Source organism: Hipposideros armiger, unplaced genomic scaffold, assembly GCF_001890085.2.
Source record: "Hipposideros armiger isolate ML-2016 unplaced genomic scaffold, ASM189008v1 scaffold_64, whole genome shotgun sequence".
Classification (NCBI taxonomy): Eukaryota; Metazoa; Chordata; class Mammalia; order Chiroptera; family Hipposideridae; genus Hipposideros; species Hipposideros armiger.
Window position 1 is genome coordinate 397117 of NW_017731414.1, and position 22969 is coordinate 420085.

Below are 22969 nucleotides of genomic sequence, written 5' to 3' on the forward strand. Positions count from 1 at the left end.
TCTCTCTCTCTCTCTCTCTCTCTCTCTCTCTCTCTCTCCTGGGATACCTGCAGCCACTTTTGGGCCCAGAGAGATGGGCCCTCATCTGCACACTGCCAGTGTAAGCGACAGCCCCAAAACCACAGGCAAGGGTGCCCTGGGGGACAGTGTCCAGAGGGACAGAGATGCAGGCTTGGGTCACACAGAGAAGAGATGCTGACCTTGTGACCTGGCCACCCCTGGCCTCCTTTCCACAGCCACTCCCACCGTCCTGACGGCCCTGTGCTGTCCAGCCCAGCTCGTCTCTCTCACGCCTCTCCCTTCCGTCGGCACCCTCCCCAGGGCTCACGCCTCCCCTGCAGGCTCCCCCACTGCCTTGGCCACCTCATACAGCACTGACTTCTGTCCTGGTCTAGCCTCCAGCACACCCGAGGGTCCCTAGAGGTCAATTCCATGTGGGTAGTGGAGCTCAGCACAATGTAGGTGCCGGTAAATCCCACCCCACCCCTGGTGCCAGCCAGCCCTCTAGGGTCCTCGTGGATGGGACCCTCCCAAGAGACTCAAAGCCCTTTGGGGGAACAGCTCTGGGAAGCTAGGAGGAAACAAAGGACATCTGGCTTCCCTCCTTTGCAAGAAAGGGCAATATTCACTGTTGAACTCTTGGGCTATTTTTTTCCCCCCAAACTAAAACGATGATGGACGAAACAACAGAATTCTAACATGGGAAAATGTAAGAGCTGCCAGGAAAGGTTGAGAGCCCCAGGGCAGGCACAGCCCCTGGTTCTGGGAGCAAGCCCAGCGGGGCAGCTGCGTGACTTTGCAGGGTCTGGTCACAAAAGGCAGGTGTCTGAGTGAGATACATAGGTTGGCCGACCCCAGCCAGGGGTCTGAGTGTTCAAATACATCATCCACTTCTCTGCTTTTTTTCTTCTTTTCAATTATGAAGAACTTCCTCCCCTGGTTTGGAGGGTTTTTTTTAAATTGCTTTTTTGGGGGGCCAGGGCAGGGGGTGGGGAGAGGCGTTAAGGATCCAGCCTGCCGGGATTTGAAGCTGAGGTTTCTGACCAGCAAAGAAATTATGAAAAGCATCGTTCACATCAAGAATTGCCTGGTTTTGCTCTGTTGCCGAAACCATTGTTATTTAGAAATCATGACTGTGTTAATACGAAACCAGGGCACATCAACTGCTCTTGTTTTCAGAGGGGGAAAGAAAAAAAAAAACAACGGTTTTCTTCTCGGTTGTCTGTTTTCGTGCTTCGACATGAAGCTAAATTATTGGACCTGACACTTGCAACCCGGGGGCGTTCCTGGTTTGGCTGACGCTCTGCTTGTGACCAGCAGCTTTCTGCGGAAGACGCATGCCAGGATGGTGCAAACTTCCCTCTCTGCATCCTCACTTATTTTTAGCAGCTGCACTTGTAAAACATTCTGGGTCTAGTTCCTACTTTTACGTAACCATTTCTGCTAACTCCTTCATCGTTTTCCCGATTTTCTGAGGTGTAGCTTATCTTAAACATGACAGAGTAACTTTTTTTTTGCCTCCGCGTTCCTGAGCAAACTCACTGCACAGTTTTATGCCTTTTCATGGTATGAGAAAGGAAGGATCACGACTGAAGCATGGTTCAGAGAAGAGAACAACAATTTTTAGAAAATTGGTACATAAGCTAACCAGGATGATGCCTGGCACGCACAGTTTGGCGCCACATTCCTAGATTTCTGCTCAGGGAACCACCAGTCCCTTAGCGCAGCAGAAGGCAATGACCTAAGTCAAAATAAACAGAGACCCCCTTGGGGGCTACCGGCTGCTGACTTGGTACCCACAGTGATTCTCCAACACTCAAGAGTTTTTCATGAACAAGAGGAGAGGGACGCAAGACTGAAGAAAAGGCAAATAGGGCTTATTTCAAACCGCAGCAGTTTCAACAGTTACCCAAGCGGTGCACCGAAACCGCACACAGGACTGCCTTTAGCAAAAACAATATGAACCCGATGGTTTACCACAGTGTGTGCTGTTAAAAAAAAAAACTCGGTGGCCAGCTCCACCCTCAGTGAAATGTCTTTAATTCTCTTATTTCTTAACTTCTTGAGGCCCGAGAGCCCCCCGGGCCACGATTGGTGAAGTGGTCCGCACCAGGGCAGTGATTCCAGAACAAGCTGCCGAGCAGCAAAGCTCCCAATTCTGCTTTTCCCAGCACGCTTTTCAGGAAACCCTGGCCGGGAAGGGTCCCCAAGAGCCGGCTCATGGAAAAAACAACGGAACACAAATACACACCCACCCCAAGTTTAAAAAAATGTGAACACTGGGAACTTTGAAAGAAGGCGGGTTCTCTTGTTCGAAATTTTTTACTTAGGAGGCGAGTGCGAGGTTTTGGGTGATTTAGGGTCTCAATATATCTGATTAATAAAAATATCAAAAATACACGTGAACATGTATATTCATCTCAACCAAACACTTGCTGGGTTCTGTTTATAAAAATTCAGGGCTGCAGTTGGAAAATGCAATTCTGTAGATGAGAGATAAATACAAAAACAGCAGAACAAAACAAAAATAAAAAACAAAAGGTTTGTGGTCAGGACAGCTGCCCCACCTCAGCTATTATGCTACACAACACAGGACGTTCTCACAACTGCCATTTATCCCAACACAAGATATGTACACAACTGTCACTCACCCTACACAACACAGGACTTGCACACAACCATCCTTTATCCTACAGAACCTGGGACTTCCACTCAACTGCTACCCATCCTACACAACACGGGACACCCACACAAGTGTCATCCACCCTACACAGTTCGGGCCCCACCCTACACAATACGGGACGCCCACACAACCACTAGGCTTCTAAGAGTCACAGCACACAGGAGAGTTGGGGGCTCTGGAAGGGGCACTCCTCGTTCCCTTGGCTCCTCCCTTCCCATGCTCCCCCCACCCCCAGCAAAACAGCTGAATTGGGGGGGCGTGGGAACAAAGAGAGAACGCAGGCTGTCCAGGGCACAACTCTTCAAACTTGTACTCCTTTCGCAACTTCTTGCTGGAAAAGGCTGCCCTTCACCAACACGTATCCATGTTTCCTCTGGCTCCCACGCGGTGGGAGCAAAGGCAGGCTACACAGGACCATCCCACGGAGTCCTGCAGCCCCAGCCCTGCGCTCAGTGCTGCACAGGCGCGAGGGTACGCGGCAGATCAAAGCCTCGCCAAGTAGCACAGCCCCGCAGATAAAATCTGAGGTCCCACCATCAGAGCGTTGAGATTTTCCACTAAAAATATTTACCGAATTTTAAGAAAATCTGCTTAACGCATTGAAAGGAACAGGATGAGGTTTGGTTCTGAATTGTTGAGAAAAGCTGAACAAATATTTACTATTATCCACCGGGCTCCCGTGCAACTGGTGTGTTTCCCATCCTCTGGGAGATGTCTGGGGTGGTCAAAGGTCATGGAAATTGCACTGGGTGATGAGCTCAGTGGATATGGGGTCACCCACCATCAGAAAGAAAAGGAGAAACGGGAGGGGGGAGTAGCCATAAATTCTGGGTCCTCCAAAGACAAATACCCTTCAGAGTAAGAAATAAAAGTTTTAAGGTTTCCACGAAAGGCTCCTATGACATTTATAAGAAACCTGGTGGGGGCTCCATTAGTTCTATAGCAAAACCAGGAAGGGGGCTATGTGATTCACAAATAAATTTACAAATCCCAAGCCAATCTTGATGACTGAAAGAATACAGACCTCAGGTCTCACGGTTCCGCTTTTTGAAAAATCACATTTGTTCTCTGATTTGCACCTTTGACACACTCTGCTGGGGCAGCCCATGTGCCGTGTGCCAGCCTGGGTGCTCCATCCGAGGGGCTCAGGGCCTTAGGGGCACCGGGAGATACTAGCTCCACAGCAGCCAGGTGGGGGGGCCCTGGGTCTGCAGCACGGGGGCCCAGCTGTTGTTCCTCCCTGCAGAGGAACACTGATGCTGCCAGAATGTCACCTCTGCCCTGGCAGAGAGGCGCTGTGCCCACATTTAAGAAAATCACCACGGTGCCATGTGGCGGGTCTGGAAGCGATTAGAAGGCAGTGTGCATTGAGTCAAGGTGCAGAGCCCACCGGGAGCTCCCTTCTGCTGTGGGAGCAGCTCAGCAGTCAGGAGAACCTGTAGCAGAGCGAAGGACCCCCACACTCACTCTATGTATGGCCCTCCTCCCATCAAACACACACATGCTATTTTTCAGTTGACAATGGTGCAGGGAGGGGGGTTGACGCAGAGCTTTGAATGTGAGAAAAACAAGAAGAGATGAGGGACCACGTTCACCTCATCAGAAAAGCAGGAGCCACACAGGGAGCCCGTTCCTGGGCCCCCCTCACCTTGCTGTAGGTAGAACCAAGGGGCTGGGGGACGCCAAGTGGCAGATACACGAGATCCCCACATTGTTTGGGGAGGGCAGTGGCTTCTGTCTGCTCACACCCGTGCTCAGATGCAGGATGGGAGTGCGGGCTCCCGGGGCCTGCAGCCCACTCGACGGCCCCCCCAGGACCCCAGGTGGCTGAGCCAGCTAAGCCCTGACTCCTGTGTTCCAGGACCCCAAACCTGGGCATTTGTACACCCACTGAACAACAGGTGACAACTGTGTCACTCAACTCCCACTCAATCTGCCCTTCTGGGCGCAGGAGGGTGGGTGTGTGCTAAGATAGGCAAATGCTTCTATTTTCAAACTCAGCCGCCTTTGTAGAACAGAAATTCACCTGAAGAATAATCCCTCTCCAGGCATTTTACTTGTAAGAGGCTGAGAGGAAAAGGACGTTTCTCCCTCTGCTGGGAGCAGGGGGCCGGCTGGCTCTGGAGCACCTGCTGTCAGGGGGCACACCCAGACTGGCACAGACCCTCCCAGTGTGCAAGAAAGGTGGGTTTCAATGGCTGACCAGCAGTGCTGGAATTTTCCAGGCTTCTCAAGCTGGCAGTGAACCGCTTGTCCCATTCTAGAACTTCACATGTACCCACCAAATTATCTCTTTGAAATCATCGTGGGAACGGAATTAAAGTAGTTAAGTTCAAGGCTGAGGTGCTAACCGCACGGCTCAACTGGAGAAGCCATTTAAAAAGTGGATCTTGTGCAATACACAGGTCAGTAACCCACATGGGTGAAGGGCGACCACCCTGGTTTTGCCCGGGCCTGGCCTCTCAGAACACAGGTAGAGCCAAGTGCACACCAAGGCTGGTGTCAGTCAGGAGCTCAGGGCTTCCTCTGTTACCACGTCCCTTGTGGCAGCTCCCCCAGGACAGTCAAGGTGACAGATGAGCAAGCGGGCTGACCCTTGGGCGGGTGGCAACCAGAAAACTGCCCAGAAGAAAGAGCCAGAAGCCAGTCATCCTGTGTGGAGTCAACACACAGGTGGTAGGAGGGGACGTGTGTTCTAGGGGGAAATGATTTTTTTTCTTTTCTTTTTTTTTTTTTTTTGATAATCGTTTGAATCATACAGGACGCAGATTAAATAGCATCTCGTTTGCCTGTGTTCCTCAGAAGGATTATAGGGAGGGGGAAAAGGGGCAAAAAGAACTCATAAGCGTGTGCTTGGCTTTATTCTGGGGGTGAAAAGGTCATTAGCAGTAATAAAAGGACAATTAAATTGGGGAGAGGTTAAAGGTGACTGGCTGGTTAGTGGTGAAGGTATGCTAGCTGGTGTCACCCGGGCGCTGCAGGAACCGCAACGCAGGGCTGCACTTGCAGGAAGTGGCAAGGGTGGGGCCGGGCGCAGGGTCCCGCTATCTGTCAAGCCGCGGGGCGTGAGGCCCAATCACTGACACCCACACAGCCATTTCCTGCACTTGAAAAAAATCTGTTTCTCCCTTTGCAAATCAACAACTTTTACCTAGAAACTCTTCAGCGGTGAGTTCTGACTGATCTCCATCTCCGCCCGTTGCAAAAAATACACACTGTTTACCTGGGGAGGTGTGCACGAGCGGACTCTAACTGACAGGTTTCGGCAGCTCCTGATTTGCATCTGCCAGGAAAAAACCAATTCTCTCGACCCCAAACAGACACCTGCTGGTTACTGAATACCTTGATAGACCTTTCTAGAAATGACCTGCAGGCACAGATAATTCAGTGAGTGCCCAAAGCCCCATGAGTACCCCAGTGGGTAATTCCATGGTCCCCAAGGGCACACTTTCTGGCTGGGGTCAAGAGAGAACTGAGCAGACAGCCAGCCGTGGGCTGCTCCAGTCACATAAGTATGACATCAGAACTCTCTCCTGGGGAACCTTGGCGAGGTTCACAGGGAGAGGGTCCCCCACTGTGACTACACAGGCTGACGCTTAAATACGTGTGTTTATCTCATCTCAATTAAACCTCAAACAGGCTAAAAAGTGCAAACAAAAAGTAATTCCCCTGGAATGTGAAAACTGCAGCCTCTATGCATGCAAAACACCGTGTGTGACTCTAAAGCAACTGTGCATTTGATCCTGTACAAGCGACATCGCTCAGCTTCGCCAGAGAGGCCCCTGGAGCCCTCTTTGTAGTTCAACTGCCCACGCTCTGACTTGACTCAACTGAGAAGATTTCTGCTAAACTGCATCCTTGTGGGGAGAAAGAATCCCTGACAAACCCTGCGTGCATACGGCCCAGCCCCCGTCTGTCCCCAGGAAAGGAGCCTGAGGAAGGGGGACCCGGGGTCCTGCTCCAGCACCCTGGGGAGGGTTGGGTGATACACGGCAATGCATGTCACGTCATGGGTGATCACTGCAGGGACTCTACCCACACGGGCGCCTGCCAGGCCAGAGCTGGTCTTGTGCTCAGGCGGGGAAGCTGAGGCTCAGTGGGGTTAAGGCACTTGCCCTGAGTCTCTCCAAGAGACGGGTGGCAGGACTAGCACATGAGCCTGGGTCCTCGCGCCAGTGCCCGGAAACCAGCCTGATCTAGCAGGTTCCCTGGGTCCCCGTGGCCCAGGCAGCGCAGCAGCTGAAGGGAACACCGTCAGATTCGCCTTCCCTGGCCTCACACGTGGAGCCAACTCTAGGCGCTGAGACCCGGCAGGTTCTAGAAACCTCTGAGACCCCTGGGGTATAAACAAGACCCCAGTGGGAAAGTGGCACATGCAGGGTGGCAAGATGTCAGAAAAGCCCGTTTCACCACTTTGGTTTCTGTGAGTGCAGGTATGAAGCTGCATGTTTGGTTTGTAAGGAAAACTGCTATCACGGGCAGTCTGGGTAAGTCCACTCAGCATCTGCGGGATCACAGCTCAAACGCCAGGCCCATAGGGCCCCCAGGAGCATGGTGTCCTCCTCACTGCTCCCCACTCAGCCACGCTGGGACCGCCGCCCTGCCATGCATCAAGAAGGCCCGAGTGTGATCATGTGGCACTCCCAGGTGAAGACGGCCACCTCCGAGTGCGGCCACATGGCCTCTCCAAGCAGGAAAGGGCCGGGCCAGCGAGAGAAGCAGAAAAGCACAATCCATTCCCTCGCTTTCAAATTGCTGGACTTTATGTTTTCTTAAAAAAAAAACCACCTCAACACTCAGACATGCTCTGGGCTGCTTCTCATCTTATGCGGCCGAGAGAACGAGAGGCATGCCTCGTGTTTTCATAATCAACGCTGTGAGCAGGGCTTCCTCCTTTAGTCATCTGCCAACATGTCCTGCTAATAACCAGGTAACTTCTGGGATGTTCCCGATTTAAAACCTCACTCCGTGCAGTATGGACAGGACGAGGGGCCTCAATTCCCTCGACCAGAGAAGCAGCATGGGTTGGACGCGTCCCTCTGCACCCCCAAATTGCTGAATGCTTGCCCCCAAATGCAACTCATAAAAACTTCAGCTGCTGGGTGGACATCGTGTGTGACGGCATCGCACGGCTTGCGGTTTCCACGGCTAGTGTTAGAGGTTAGTATGAAATCACAGCAAAACGCCACTGGAAGCGCTCAAATGACAACCAGCACACAGTGTGTACCTACCACCCAGCAGCGTGTACAGTGCAGAGCTGTTCTGTTCAGCCTTCGCTTCTAGGTAAGAGAATCAGATGAAAGACATTTAGGCCTCTACAAAGATACGTCCTGGCCGCTCACAGATTAAACACTGCGCACGCGTTGACAGTTTTCTATGGCACCCTGAACCTCATGGCACGATTCTCATTACAGCTGTCTTATGGGGGTGGGAGGCCCAGGCGGGGGCAGGTCACCAAGTCCAGAGATGGTCCCACTGCCACCTTGATGCATTGAGCTTGGGTGTCCCATGTGACCTCTCACTTCCCTTTCTTCTTCCGGTAAAAAAAAAAGGGCATCACGGCACCTGTCCTGAGCCTCTTGCGGGTCTTGATAGGGTCTGGGAAAAATAACAGTCATGTGAGTGGATGTGAACAGGATCTGGGGCACCTTGCAAGCCATGGTACAGCACGGATGCAGCTGCCCAAAGTCACGAGCAAAGGCAGCCTCAGACCCTGGGGTACAGGCCCAAACCCCCAAAACATGGACAGCTCTCTCAAAAAGCCCGAGCTCTGAAACCTGCTTCAAGGAGGTCACCAGTCCCCTAGTCTCTAGTGTATGGCACACTGAAAAAAGAAGCCAAAATAGGGAGGGTAGGCTCGAAGAGAGAGACCTGAGGGAGGGGACATTGAGGGCAAGTTCAAAGCAGAGTCAGCACTGGTTCAGGTAAGGGGAGAGGCCAAGGTGAGTCTCCAAGGAAACCATAGAATGGAGCTCTGCACCTGCTGGCCGATGAGGGGAGCAGCTCCTCCACGAAGCCTGACGAGTGCTGCACTGCTCTGTGGGTGTGTGCATGTGTATGCATGTACATCCATATGACAGCATGTGCACCTGTCAGTGTGCATGCAGGTGCATGCAAACACTGTGAAAATGTGTGTGTGCGAGAGTGCATACATGGGATATGTGCACATGCATGTGCCTGCATGTAGGCATGTATGTGAACTGTATGATTGTATGTATCTGTGCACGCACACACGTGTGTGCTCTGGCTCCCATCTTCAGGCAGAGTGAGGATGCCTGATGCCATTCAGGAGGCCATCAAGGTCCTCTAAGAGCCACTATCTGTGTCTAAGGTACACACGGCCTCTCACAGATGGAAGGGAATTCCTCTGTTGTTTTTGCTTTTCTCCCCCGTTTTATGATAAATGTCTTTGATGTGTGGCTGACAGAGTGATCTCTTTATGCATCTGTTTCTACTCACAGTTCACAGAAAATCTGTTATAAATCCACCCAGCCCGTGGTCGGACTTTCTCTCATGACTCATCCAAAAGGAGGCCAAATTGGGCTCTGTAGGTGGGGTGCCCGTCCTCCAGAGAGAAAGCCCTGGCCTGGGCAACAGGAGGGGAGAGGCAGCGTTTTTAAAATAGGTTGCCCTCTGTTTGTCCCTACTGACAGGTAGAACTCGTGTAGGAAGGCTGGCCAGCCTTGAACCAATGACCACTTGTAACTAGAAAGCTCAGGGACCTGACATGGTGATGCAAAGTGGAGCCCCTAGGACAGATTGAAAGGAAGGAGCAGGCTCAGGCGGGAAGGAGAAGGAACAGACGGTAGGACCGAGGGAGTGCCCACAGTCTAGGAACAGCGCAGGTGAGACTGCCTGGAGACCAGTGAATGAAAGAGATGTACCAGCCAGGGCTCCAAGAATACAGGAGGGGGATGGATAAAGGGACTGGGAAATTGCACTGAGTCCCTCTGCTGCTTTCGAGTCTAGTAACCTGGCTTATAGGCCCAACACTATCACATAAGAGAGATCCCACACATGACTTAAAAGTGGTCAGGATCCTCATGAGGTCCCAGGCCACGGCTGAACGAAACTGCAGCACGATCAAAAGCCAGGTGAGGCAGGGTCTGTAGGAAATCCCTTGCTTGGAGCCATCTCCTGAGATGGCCGGTCGGGGAGCGGAGCAAAAGGGAGACCAAGCCATCCTGCCTCCTCTCATGTCAAACACAGCCAAGGAAGACCCCCACATCGACCCCCACCCAGAGTCCTTAACCAGTCTGGAGGCACTGGATTGAGGGGCTGCCTCAGCTGCCGTCCTCACCCCTGGGTCACCCTGAGCCAACCTGGGAAAAGCTCGTTGGGATGGAGAGGACGGAGGGGCCACAGAGCCTTGACCACATCTCAGCCAGGGGTCATGGGGCACCTCTCCTGGCACCCAGGAGGGCCCTGAGCCCTGGGCCTTGCAGAGACCATCCCAGGCCCCACACAGCCCAGCCCACAGGATGGGGCAGGATGCATGCTCTAGGCATACACCGTGAGGAGACCGAGGCAACGGGGCAGAGGGGAGACCCTCTTGCTCTGCATGCAGACCTCACAAAAAAGCTCTACTCTGGGCTGATGAACAAAGGGGCCCTCAGCCCCCACCGTCCTGTGACAGTGGGCAGGTGGGCGGCGGCGAGAGAAGAAAGCGTACTGACCGCTGGGCGGTTTAGGCCGTGGCGGAGCAGGTTTCTTCGGAGGCAGAGCGGGAGTGTCCTGTTTACTTTTAAAGGGGTCATCGGAGAATCCTGCCCCTCCAAAGGAGGAGGTGAAAGGGCCAGAAGGTGGGGGCTGTAAAAGAGGACACGAAAGAGAGGCAAAAATAACTGTTAACACGGAGCAGCGGACGTCCACCAAGTCGACGCTCACATACCAAGAGCGTGGCGAGGCCACCACCCTCTGGGCTGCATAGCTCAGCCCCTGCTCGGAGCTGGGGTCTCTCACAAACCCCCGCTTTCCTCCACCCTCAACAGCCAAAGTCCCCTGACCTATGCAGGACATGCTGGCAAGCACACAAAGCAGGTGAGAGCAGCCCCATGTCCGGACAGGCTCGTGTCATGGGAGGGTGCTCCCTGACACACACGCTTTTCCACCTGCACGGGGACATCTTTCATAACCCCAGGGTCCCCTGGGCTTCCTGCTCATGCTTCGGAGATATGTCCCACCCTCACTCCCTTCGTAGTGACAAGCAGCTCCTGGTGAGGGACAGAACAGCACCAGACCACTCTGTGCCCCCAGGGGCCATTGCCCAACTACTGATTCGGATCAGAGCCCACCTTTGAATACTGGGCCCACTCCTACCCCCGTCGCCAGGGCCATGGCTGCCTCTGTGGGTTCTTACAACCTCTGGCCCAGACCCTCCCCCAGTCTCTGCCACCTCTGCCCCTGCCACCAAATCATCCCACCATCTCAAGCCCAAATCGGACCACATCACCCCAGCAACAGACATATGCATGGAAGATGGGTAGGTGGATAGGTGGTAGGCGGAGATGACAGGTAGGTAAGAGGTAGGTAAATGTAAGTCGAGATGACAGGTAGGTGGGTAGGTAGGTAGATGGAAGGTAGAGATGAAAGGTAGGTGAGAGGGTAGCTAGATGGGTAGGTAGAGATGACAGGTAGCGAGGTGGGGAGGGAGGGTGGGAGGCAGTTAGAGATGACAGGTAGGTGGGTAGGTAGGTAGTAGATGGTAGGTAGAGATAACAGGTATGTAGGTAGGTAGATAGATGGGAAGGCAGGTAGCACTGCAGGGCCCTGGTGCCCATAGGTAACCTCCAAACACTCTTCAAGACACGAAGGGCTTTCATCATGCCCCCACTGCCTAATTCTTTGGCCTTACCCCTGCTGTCTCCCCCCTTCCCCTCCCCAAGACTCCCCCGTGGGCCCCCCTCTCCAGGATCCTGGCACATGGAGTCTCCAGCTGGGGAGCTCAGCCTACACCATCCACCGGAGCCCCTCTTCTTCTTCAGAGACTGGCTGGACCTCAATGCTGCCCCCAGAGCTCTTGTGGACACCCTTCCTGCCAGCTGTGCCTGTGGATGTCCCAACAGGACTCACGTCACCATGACACGCTAACGGGTTTCCAGGCCCACCCCACCTAACTGGGCAGCCTGGAGGGCAAGGGCGAGCCCCCTCCTCTCCTCCGAGGCCGCTGCAAGTGAACGCAGTTGATGGGGCAGCATGGCTGCTGGCCGAGCCTACAGAAGCAGTGACTACCTATGTGCACCCCCCACCTCAAGCACCAGCATGGTGTCGGGCACAACACACCTCCACTGACGGATGTACAAGCCAAACACAGGCCAGCTCATCTCACATGATGGATGTGCCTCGGGCACCCGAAAGGGAGATCACTTTCTATGGGTGTAGGGGACCACTTTTACTAAAACAGAAAATAACTAGGAAAAAGTAGAGCAAGGAGATACACAGCTACAGCAGTACCCCCTGATCCAAGGTTTCAGTTACCCGTGGTCAACCGTAGTCTGGAAATATTAAATGCAAAATTCCAGAAATAAATAATTCATACATTTTAACTTGTGCACCGTTCTGAGTGTGAATCATCCCTTTGTCCAGCGTCTCCCCCAATAGACGCTCCCCGTCCGTTAGGCACTTAATAGCCATCTCCGTGATTAGGTTGACTGTCGTGGGATCACAGTGCTCATATAACTCTCATTTTACTTAATAATGGCCCCAAAGCACAAGAGTAGTGATGCTGGCAATTCGGATATGCCAGAGAGAAGCCGTAAAGTGCTCCCTTTAAATGAAAAGGTATGCATTTATAGGAATAAACATAGTATATACAGGATTCAGGACTATGTGGTTTTAGGCATCCACTGGAGTCTTGGAAAGTATCCCCCATGGGCAGCGGGGGCTACTGTAGTAGAAACAATAAAAACACTAACACTAGTTCCTCACAGAGCAAAGGTGAGAAGTCTGGCAGGGTGGGGTGGGCTACACAGCAGATGGAGAAGGGGGCAAGGAGGGGCACTTTTCATTCTCCCCCCAGTGAGGCAGGCCTAGGGACACACAGAGCAGGAACACAAAGTACACATGCGGGACATTCTCAGATAAGCGGGACCTAGGTAGTCGCTGGAGAAGTGGGGAGAAGGGCCTGCTTCCAGCCACCAGGCCTGTGCTGTGCTCCAGGACCCATCACAGGGATGTGGACGTGGCCTCCTCCGCCTCTCGTATCCAGTCATAGACACTAGTCTCGGGTGGGGGACAGGTGGCCAGGCCACAGGGGGAGGGGCCCGGAGAAGCTCCTGCACACTCAGCTGACCCCAGTGGGCACCCTGGGGCCACCTGCATAGGAGGTGTGAACTCTATGCTGATCTTCTCACCACATCATCCCAATGGCCTTGAGAGGGAGTCCTACTGTCACCACTTCCGTTTTATACACAGGGAAACTGAGGCACAGAGCGGAGATGCAGCCAGCCAGTCACACAGCACCTCAGTGGAGTCAGGGTGGGAACCGACGTCGTCCGCCTCTTGGGCCAGGGCTCCTGGGCCCTGCCCTCGGCTGCTGGCAGCCTGCCCCCCATGGTAGGTCTCGGGCCACATTCTGGGCAGAGCGTCCCTGTCCTCAGGCCTGTGAAGGAGACACACGTGGATGTAGGCAAGAGGCACAGCAGGCCAAGGAGTCAGTAGGCAGAAAGCCCCCAGGAAGATGGGGATCTGCAGCTCCCCCAGACTCATTTCTCTGCCAAGACCACCCCAGCTCTGAGTGAGTGGGGCTGCTGGGGCTTTGGCGGGCAAGAAGGTGCCATCCTCCACAGCTGCTGCTCCCCTCTTCCAGGCTCTATGGTCACTTGTCCCCTTTTAGGTACAGAAGTCAGGGAGTCTCTTTGCAAAATCTGCTGCTCAAGTTTCAGGGACATCTGCCAGGTCAGGATGCAGGGCATGTGGTCATGGGTGGGATCTGGAGACCCAGCCCTGCCACCTACTAACGGCCTCGGTGCCTCAGTCTCACCTCGCTCATAGGGTTGCAGCCATAACACAAGAAGGTCATGTGTGGCTCCCGGGTAAAGTCGGCACAGTGACAGTGTAGTTATTGCCATGCCAACGATGTGGATGTGATTAGAATTCTTTTAGACACCGCAAGATTCTGCATCGGCTCCCAGCCCTTTATGTCTGCTGCTCCTTTCTACCCGCCAGCCTTTCCCGGGAAGAGGCAGCATGAGACCTGGGGTGCACTGTCAATCTGCAGCTTAGCTTTAAAATGGTTGATTTAGGGTCTGTTGTCTGGAAAAGAAGAAATAGGTGGGGACAAAGGAGTCGGAGAGGGAGGGAACTTCTGCCTCTGCCGTTCACAGAACAGGCCCCAGGCCTGGAGCTCCTGTGATACCACCACAACCTGAGACACACAGGCAAGAATCAAAGCCATTTTCCGAGTAGAGACAGTGAGACTGGCCCTGAGGCCCCCTCGTGGACCCCAATGCAAATGCTCTGAGGAAGGGGTGCAAAAGGATGCCAGAAGCCCTCTGAATACCCCCCCCAAGACCACCTGGCCCATGTGCTGCAGTGGCCCTCCCGGCTGGCTGGGGACACTGCGGGCCAAGCCGACTCTCTGCCCCCTTTTCTGTTTAAACGCGCTGAGCCAGGCGGCTCACTCTGACATGAAAGGGTTCCAACCGTAAATGTCTAGTATGCCCACAACAGCAAATTATATCACTTCTAACACCAAAAGGCCAGCATCATTTCCGAATCCCAATTTTCACAACTTCAAGTTTCCCAAGAAGCCTCCTTTGGGACCTGATTCATTCCTCCTCAGGCTGTGGCTTCAGGGAAAGTCACTATTTTTAGAAGGGTTTCAGTAAAGCCAGTAGGGGCTCTCTGGGCTGGCCCAAAGTGAAATCTGCTCAAAAAAAAAAAAATAGACAGAAAAGCTACTATGAAAAAAGCAGCTCTAAGAGAAATGTGTTTTTGGGTTCAAAAAACAGCCCTAAATAGAAATGCACAGCTTTAAAGCATGATTGAAAAATGAGAACGGGCTAACAACCAGCCAAGTTTCATAAACAGCCTTTTTTCATTTCAGGGGAGGGGGTGAAATAATTAAGCTGCAATCTTGTTTTTATTCTCAGATGCTCCCTGGAATCTATTTGGGGGAATTTGTTTTGAAACCAAGGTAACACAGGCTTGATACTGTCTAGAAAAATCTCTTTAGATCTGGGGGCACCTCAGATAGAAATGCAAGCCCAAAGCAGCTCCCGAAGTAATTGACGGAAGTCACATCACTGGCTGGCACTTTCCTTCAGCCAAGCAGAGGGTGGACAACCTTGCTCAGATGGGGAAAAGCTGGAGATGTAAAAAAACAAAACAAAACAAAACAAAACAAGATGCCAAAAAAAAAAAAAAAAACAGAACACCTTCTTACCTTCTTGCCACTTTACTTTCGTTTCCCTCAGCATTTTATTTATACATATGATGTTGTTCTTGAAAAACAGAAAGGGAACCAAAAGGGAAACATAGACCGACAGAGTTAGGGCTTGGTATTTAGCGGGACCAGTGGCATGAGATCAGAACGGATGGGATCGTGGAAACAAAACAATGGGGTACTAGAGACAGATTTTCCACGGCCCTGTCCAGCTCCATTCCCGCCCAGCGCTGCCAACAGGAAGGGGCGCTGGCTCTAAAGTCACAAGTGCACGTGTGTGTACGGGCTGATGGGAACAAGGGAAGGGAAACTGGGATTGCAAGTAGGAAAGTGCAATTTTAGGTTAGAACAGGCAGAAAGACAGGAGGGCCCAGGCTCGGAAGTGCCTGGCTCTGGGGTCTCTGCAGAGTCGGCCTGGAGGAGGGAGGAGAGGCCATTCCTGCTGTCAGGGCGCCCAGGCTGGCCACCCTGCCTTGGCCCTCAGAGCCCACGTAGTCTCTACTTGGACACTTCTTGAAAGGGGGGCTTTGCTCACGCCCTTGTCCTTGTCCTAGATGGGCCACTGCTAGCTCTCACTCTCTCTGACTCTGGGGCCAGCGTCCTACAAGGAGAGGACACACTGACAGTCTGAGAATTAAACGTAAACCCTTCCTTGGGGATTGCTGCCACCATGTGGCAGAAGTTTTCTGATTTAAGGATATGGTTTCCCGCCGGCTAAGCAGGGATGGAAGCAGAGGACACACAGCTCCACTCGAGGAGCACGGGCACGCGTCATAGCCACTAAGGGACAGGCAAATGTGAGGCCAATCTCGTACCCAGGTGCTTTCTGGCAATCCCAGACAATGTCCCAACCATCAGGGTCACAGCGTTTCCATCTGACGGATGGGGGTTCTTTCCCGTCAGGCACTGGAAGGGGACGATGCAACACCAGTGCTTCCGGGTTCCTTCCTGCAGTGGCCAAGGGCACACAGACGCTCTGCCTCTCCCAGAAAGTGGATTTGCTACCTTGACAGTTATGCTTGCGGGCTTCTTTGAAAACCTAAACAGAATTTCAAGTGTTTCTCGGAAGCCACGTGCCACAATCACCCATGCTAACCACAAGCGTTCAGTGCCCAGACAATAGTGTGCTCCCGGCAATGAGAGTGCACGAAGCAAGCAGACAGGACACCCCGAGGAGCTGGCATGGCGGGGGCACTGGCAGGAATGAGTGGGGTGCTCCTTGATGCAGGTGCTCAGCTCCCACACACTCCAGGGGATCCCCCTTCCAGCCCCCTTTGCACCGTCTGGCTGTGAGCCTTACCCAACTAGGATGTAACATAGGGGATGGGGACTATATTCTACCTGTGGCTACCCCCACAGGGATCAATGGCACCTGGGCAGGGGCAGGTGGGGTGAAGAAAGCAGGGTCCTACTGCTTTGTGACCGTAGGCTGTGCTGCATGAGGCTCTTTATCTATGAGGGATCTCCCCTCACCTGCCTGCGGGGCTGCCAAGGAGAACACACACGATGCTGGAAACCGGGGACTCGAGGCATAGACGGGATACATCTAATGCTGCTTTCCTTATTTCTTATCAAAGAAACATATGCTCCTAGTTAAAACCAAGGGACTCTAAAGGTTATAAGAAGAACAGCAGACCCTCAGCCCATTCATTACCTTTCCCATTCGCCAAGGCCAACGCTTTTGACTTCTTAGTTTCTTCTGGAATGTACCTCAGGAATCAATGGGCTTCTACTCTTAGTTCTTTATCTGTCCATTTCAGACATGATCTAGTGACTTCTCGCTACATTAAAGGTTCAGCTCTAACCACATCCCCCTTACCAAGCCCCGCTTGACAGCGCTCTGACACCATCTGGGGCTATAGCCACAGTCCGTTAATGTAACTATGTCCACACAGATACAAAGTCCAGCCTGACCAACGGTGTGAATGTGGTCTGTCTTGAACAGTTTACATTTCACCTGCAGACTTCACTGAGCCCTCACTTTCCAAACCCTTCTGGGGTTCTCTCCAAGGGCAGCTCCAGATGCCTGGCCCACTTTCTCGGGACACCCCCCACCGGCCGGCCTGTGGCCCATGGTTTCCGTCTCAGTTGGCTGCACACCAGGCCTGCTGCCTGCCACCCTCCTGAGCCCTCTGTGCCCAACACCTTCTCAGGTTTGTTCAGCCACAGCAACGACTTTATCTCCTGAGATCTGACAGCCATCAGATACCAGCAGGAACAGGGGGTAGTCCACGGCACTTATGCCTTGGGAGGGATTGGGGGCTCAGGCAGATTGATTCGGAGGGAGGGAAATGGGTCTGATCACAGCTCTGGGTACTTTCTAGACTCTGTGCGTGACTCACAACCTCGTGTGGGGGTGCATTTCAGAATTTGACAGGTACAGAGGAAATACTTATGTGGCATTAACAACTATGCCTGGCAGCCCGACAAGACCACAAGAGTCACAAAGACACTGGCAGAGGCGCGGATGCTCTGTGGGGGGCGCTTTACCTTGGACATCTGGCTGAAGTCGGCAAAGCCCTCAGCACTACTGAAGGACCCACTTCCGAAGGGGTCTAAGGTTCCAAAGGGACCTGCAAGCAACACCAACAGAGTCAGAGTTACAGGGCATCCTGGGACATCTCCTGGGGTCAAGGGGACGTGTCACCTCTCGGTATTCAACAGCCCTAGATGCAGGAGATCCAGGGAGGTCGTGTTTCTTTGCTGGAGTAATTTCTTTGACGGGGTGGAGGCTGCTGACTCACTGGGTCAGGAAGGGAGGTGAGAGGGAAGAGGAGCCATTCAACAGTGACCTGCCACCCACGCGATTGATGTGGGGTGGTCACCCGCACGTAGAGGTTTTTATTGAGCTTTCTCTTTGGTGGTGTGACTTGCCTGAAGTAACCCCCCATGCCCACCTACAATATCAAACTCTATAACCAACAAGTGAGCTGCCAGGCAAGGCAGCAGTACCAGGCAGGGCCTGTTCCCAAAAGCAATGGGGAGTCCACAAACGCTCTCCTCCCTTGATGCACAAGCCAGTACCCTTGCTCAAACTGGATTCTTTTAGGAAAAAAAATCCAAGGTACGAACTAAAGATTTATACAGAGGACTGAGTAAAGAGTACCTACTAACGCTAGTGTTGTTACTGAATTAGTTCCTACTGCTGAACTTCTTTTCCAGAAAGATGCCAGAGCCCAGGAAGGTACGCAGCCAGCAGGAGCGCTGGCCCAACTGCTTCAGGGGAGGGTCTGGGTGCCACTGTTAACGACATAAACACTGAGGACACACCCGTTTTGGAAATGAAAGTATTAACTGGCTGGGCTCCTTCCACTGTCTGAGGAAGAGTCAGAAGGAAAACAGCCATCAGCCTCACCTGATCCTTTTGAGGAGACACTGGAGGACGAGAAAGGATCACTGGATTCAAAGGGGTCGAGCTGAGTGAAAGGAGAGAGGGAAGAGTAAAAAGCAGTTCATTTACTGCACTGTCCATTCATTCAACCACAAATTTTCTTGACATCTATGTGCACTGTATCTGGTGCTGGGTCTTGGGGAGGATAAAATGATTAAAACTAAACCCCAGCAGAGTAAAATCTCAATAAACTGAGCCTTCCTGCAGACATCACCTAAAATTCTAGACAAAATCCAAAAACAACCAACCACCTGAAGGCTCAGGAAGTGAACTAAAGCAAGAAGGCTTTGGAGGAGAATTGAAACTTGGTAGAAAAAAACACTCTAGTTGACTTTTGAACAACACGAGTGTTAGGGGTGCTGTCCACTCCCTACCCTGCTGTGCAGTTGAAAATTCACGTATGGCTGTAGTCAGCTCTCCACATATACCGATTCCAAACCACAGATCAAAATTACAATTGACCCTTGAACAACTTATAAATGGAATAAGTGGACCCAAGCAGTTCAAACCCATGTTATTCAAGGGTTGACTGTACAAGGTTGATTTCTCCATCTTTTTTTTTTTATTATTTAAGATTTGTACTGGGGAATCGGGGGATGGGAACAGCACTGGGGAATTGGGGGAAGGGGAACAGACAAGTTGCTGTCATTTTGGTCTTCAGTCTAGTTGTGGAGGACGTTGCTTCACTGGCCCAAGTTGGCACCATCATTGCACTCTTCCCGGGTGAGGCAGATCAGTCACCGGCCTCTGGATGGCCACTCACAGCGGCTCTTGGCAGCTCACACAGGCTGCTGGCCGCTCACGCTGGCTACTGGCTATACACGGTAGCCCATGGCAACCCACTGCCACAGGGGCTTCAGCCTACGCCATCGCGGGCGACTCACGGGAGCCCAGCTCCAGGTTGAGCTGTTGTTCAGCATCTTAGCTGTAGAGGGCAGCGTCACTGGCCCTCATGTGGGATCCGAACCGGGGCCCTCTGGCGTCCCAAGCCAGCTCTTAACCAACGCGCCACTCGGCTGGCCCTGATTTCTCCATCTTTGAGAGCCACAGTCTGGGTACAGGGAGTCTAAGACTCCAATAAAGAATGCCATCTTTCTGGCCTGAAGAGCAGAGGATGGAGGCCTCAGACAACCACAGCCATGGGACAGAGACAGGGATCCAGAAAGAAGAGTAAGAGAATGGGAGCCCCAAATTCCATGGTCAGCTCTGCCCAAGTCTCAGGCTTGCCCCTTGCAGACTCAGAGCAGCCTGCAGCTAAGGCTACAGGAATGAACGCACTGGTGAGAGAGGGAGACTTTGCAGCGCAAGTCTCACCAAGTTAATGGCCTGTTGAAACAAAATCACCCACACTCTTTGGAGGAATGTAGCAGAATCCAGACTTCACAACAAAGCACTCACAATGCACAGGATACGTTTCTAAATGACTCAACATACAGAGAACCAGAAAAATGTGGCCAATTCTCAAGGGAAAAGACAATCAATGGAGCCAATCCCCAAATGACCCAGATGTTAGAATTCTCAGAGGACAACTTTAAAGCAGTGATAAATGTGCTGTGAGATAAAGGAAAATATGCTTGGATGAAAAGATAGGAGATCTTAGCACAGAAATATAACCTATCCAAAAGAAACAAATGGAAATTCTAAAACTAAAAAGCACAATATCTGGAACAAAAACTTCACTAGGTTAGCTGAACAATAGATGATAGAGAAAAAGGTAAGCAAAGTTGAAGACAAATCAGTAGAAATTACCCAATCTGAAGAAAAAAGGAGAAAAAAAAATGAAAAGAAAACAGAGCCTCAGGGACTTGTGGGGACATGTGTAACCACAATCCCACAAAGAAAAGAGAGAAAGACAATAGGGTAGAAAAATAAAATATTCAAAAAAATAATGGCTGAAAACTTACTAAATTTGGTGAAAGACATAATTTATAGATTTAAACCTCAGCAAACCCCAAACAGCATACATACAAAGAAAACCACATCCAGACACTTCACGACCACACTACTGAAAAGCAGAGATAAAGAGAGGATCTTTAAAGCAGCCAGACAAAATAACATGTTACATATGGGGGACATCTATCAGAAATACTGTTGACAACCCACTAAGGACAATGAAGGCCAGAAGGCAGTGAAACAACACTGTAAAAATGCTGAAAGGAAAAAAAAAATACTACTGGATCAGGCACAAAGACCCTTCCAGAATGACAACAAAGTGGACCAGTATTACAAGAAGCACCAAGTGAAGTTCTTTGGACTGAGGAAAAATGATAAGGGAGAGAACATCAGGTCTTGAGAAATGAATGAAGAGTGTTAGAAATTGTAAATCGATGGGTAAAAATAAAAGGCCACTTTTTCCTCTGAAAGTTCTTTAAAACATATACAATGGATTAAAGCAAACTGCCTTACGGAGTTTATAATATATTTAGGTGTTTTACATTCATAGGACAGCTACAACATAAGAGACACTGCTAGCTGTGGGAAAGTGGGTAAATAGACCTATATGGTTGCAAGTTTTCTACATTTTATACTAAGTGATATAATATTAACTCCAAGCAGCCTATGAAAAGAGCATATGTGTTCATTCCTAAAGCAACCTCTAAACAATAATGAAAAGAGGTATAGTTAAAAGGCCAACAGATACACAAAAATGAAATTCTTGAAAACAATCAAACAATCCAAAAGAAGGCAGGAAATGAGGAACAGAACAAAACACAGGGGATAAAAAGCAAGCAAATAATAAAATACTAGATTTAAATCCAACCATATCAATAATAACATTAAAATTTAATGGACTAGACATTCCATTTAGAAGGCAGAGATTTCCAGACTGGATAGAAATGTAAGCCCCAACTAAATGCTCGACACAAAAGACATCCTTTGTATATAAATATCAGATATGTTGAAAGTAAATGAATGGAAAAATATATATAATGCAAAAAGTAAGCAAAAGGAAGATAAAGTGTCTACTTTAAATATGTGATAAAATAGATTTCAATACCAAGATATCACCAGAGGAAAAAAAGAAACTCTTTATAATGATAAAAAGGTCATTGCATCAGGAAGATAACAATAATCATACATGTGTAGGCAACTGACAGCTTCAAAGTATGTGAAGCAAAACTTGACAGAATTAAGGGTGATGCAATGGATATAAACAATTCCACAATCATAGATTTTAACACCGCCCTCTCAGCAATTGGAAGAGCTAAAAAAAAACACACAGTAAAGACACAGATGACCTGAACAATACTATCAATCACTTTCACCTAATTGACATTTATAGACCATGACACCCAGTAACTGCAGACATTCTCCCCAGCTGTATGCGATATTCACCCACACAGACCATAAAACGTGTCTCTATAAATTTAAAAGGATTGAAAATATATAAAATACGTTCTCTAACAAGATTTTAATTAGAAATCAGTATTATAAGATACCTAGAGAAAACAGCCAAATATCTGGAAATGAAACAATACATGGTTCAACAGAGAAATCGTAAGAGAAACTAGAAATTACCTCAAACTGAATAACAATGAGGGTACAACATATCAAAATGCATGGAATGCAGCTAAAGCAGTGCTTACAGGGAAATGTGTAGCTTTAAACACTTGTATTAGAAAAGAAGGCCTAAAATCAATAACCTAAGGTTGAATCTTAAGATGTTAGAAGTAGAAAAGCAAAGTACTAACCCAAAGTAAGTAGGAGGAAGGAAAAAATAAAGAGCCAAAATCAGTGAAATAGAAAACAGAAAATTAACAGTGCCAAAAGTTGGTTCGTGGAAGATAACAAAATTGATGAAGAGTGAGAGGAGAGATTGTCAATACCAGGAATGAAAAGGGAATCCTACAACAGGTCTTATGGACAGAAATGTTACAATGAACCCCTGCCCTCGAGGAGCTCTGGGTCTGGTGCTGCAGATCGATAGATCCATGGAGAAGAGGAAAACCAGGGAATGTGTCAAGTGGGGACAGAACCAAAGGAGGCTACAAACCACTCTCACATAGTCACGAAAATTCTCTATTCAATCATAAAAAGACACTTTTGCTTTTTAAAATCCTAGTTGATACCAATTTAACCCAGTCTGTTGGAGCTACTGTTGTGCAGAACACATGGTTTAATAGATGCGGGGGGGGGGGGCACACGACTGCCTTGCACACTAAGTGCGTTAAGCTACAGGTCTGGACTTTCTTCTGCCGTGATGGGGACCCACTGAGACAGTCTGACTCCAGTGTCACCATCAGTGCTGTGCATCAGGCAGACAGCACAGGTGTCGTGTGGAGGTTGGGGAGGTGTGTGGTGCTTTCTTTTGTTTCATCAGGAGACGAGCATCAGTGGGGGCAGGTGACAGAGCAGAGAACACAGCAGACGGGCCTGAGCTGAAGTAAAGGGGCACAGAAAGGGACAGAGGAATGAGAACTGTTCAGGACACAGCCACCTGACTTGGGCTCACTGGACCACTGGATGTGGCATCCTGCTTCATGGGACAAGCCCGGCAGGGACCACAGGA

General features: G+C 50.7%; 1 protein-coding gene across 10 annotated transcripts in view; it reads right to left on the reverse strand.

The window, feature by feature from the left end:
* Positions 1-22969, reverse strand: part of EPS15L1 (epidermal growth factor receptor pathway substrate 15 like 1) — a 79197-nt gene that overhangs the window by 8655 nt on the left and 47573 nt on the right. For 3 of the 10 annotated variants that reach the window (XM_019641892.1, XM_019641888.1, XM_019641891.1), the window contains exons 20-23: positions 18424-18484; positions 17559-17641; positions 10360-10492; positions 7915-7962 (exon numbers count right to left, since the gene is read on the reverse strand). In XM_019641892.1, coding sequence (XP_019497437.1) covers positions 7915-7962; positions 10360-10492; positions 17559-17641; positions 18424-18484 — 325 coding nt within the window. The other 7 variants (XM_019641890.1, XM_019641896.1, XM_019641897.1 and 4 more) reach the window with 3 other exon arrangements.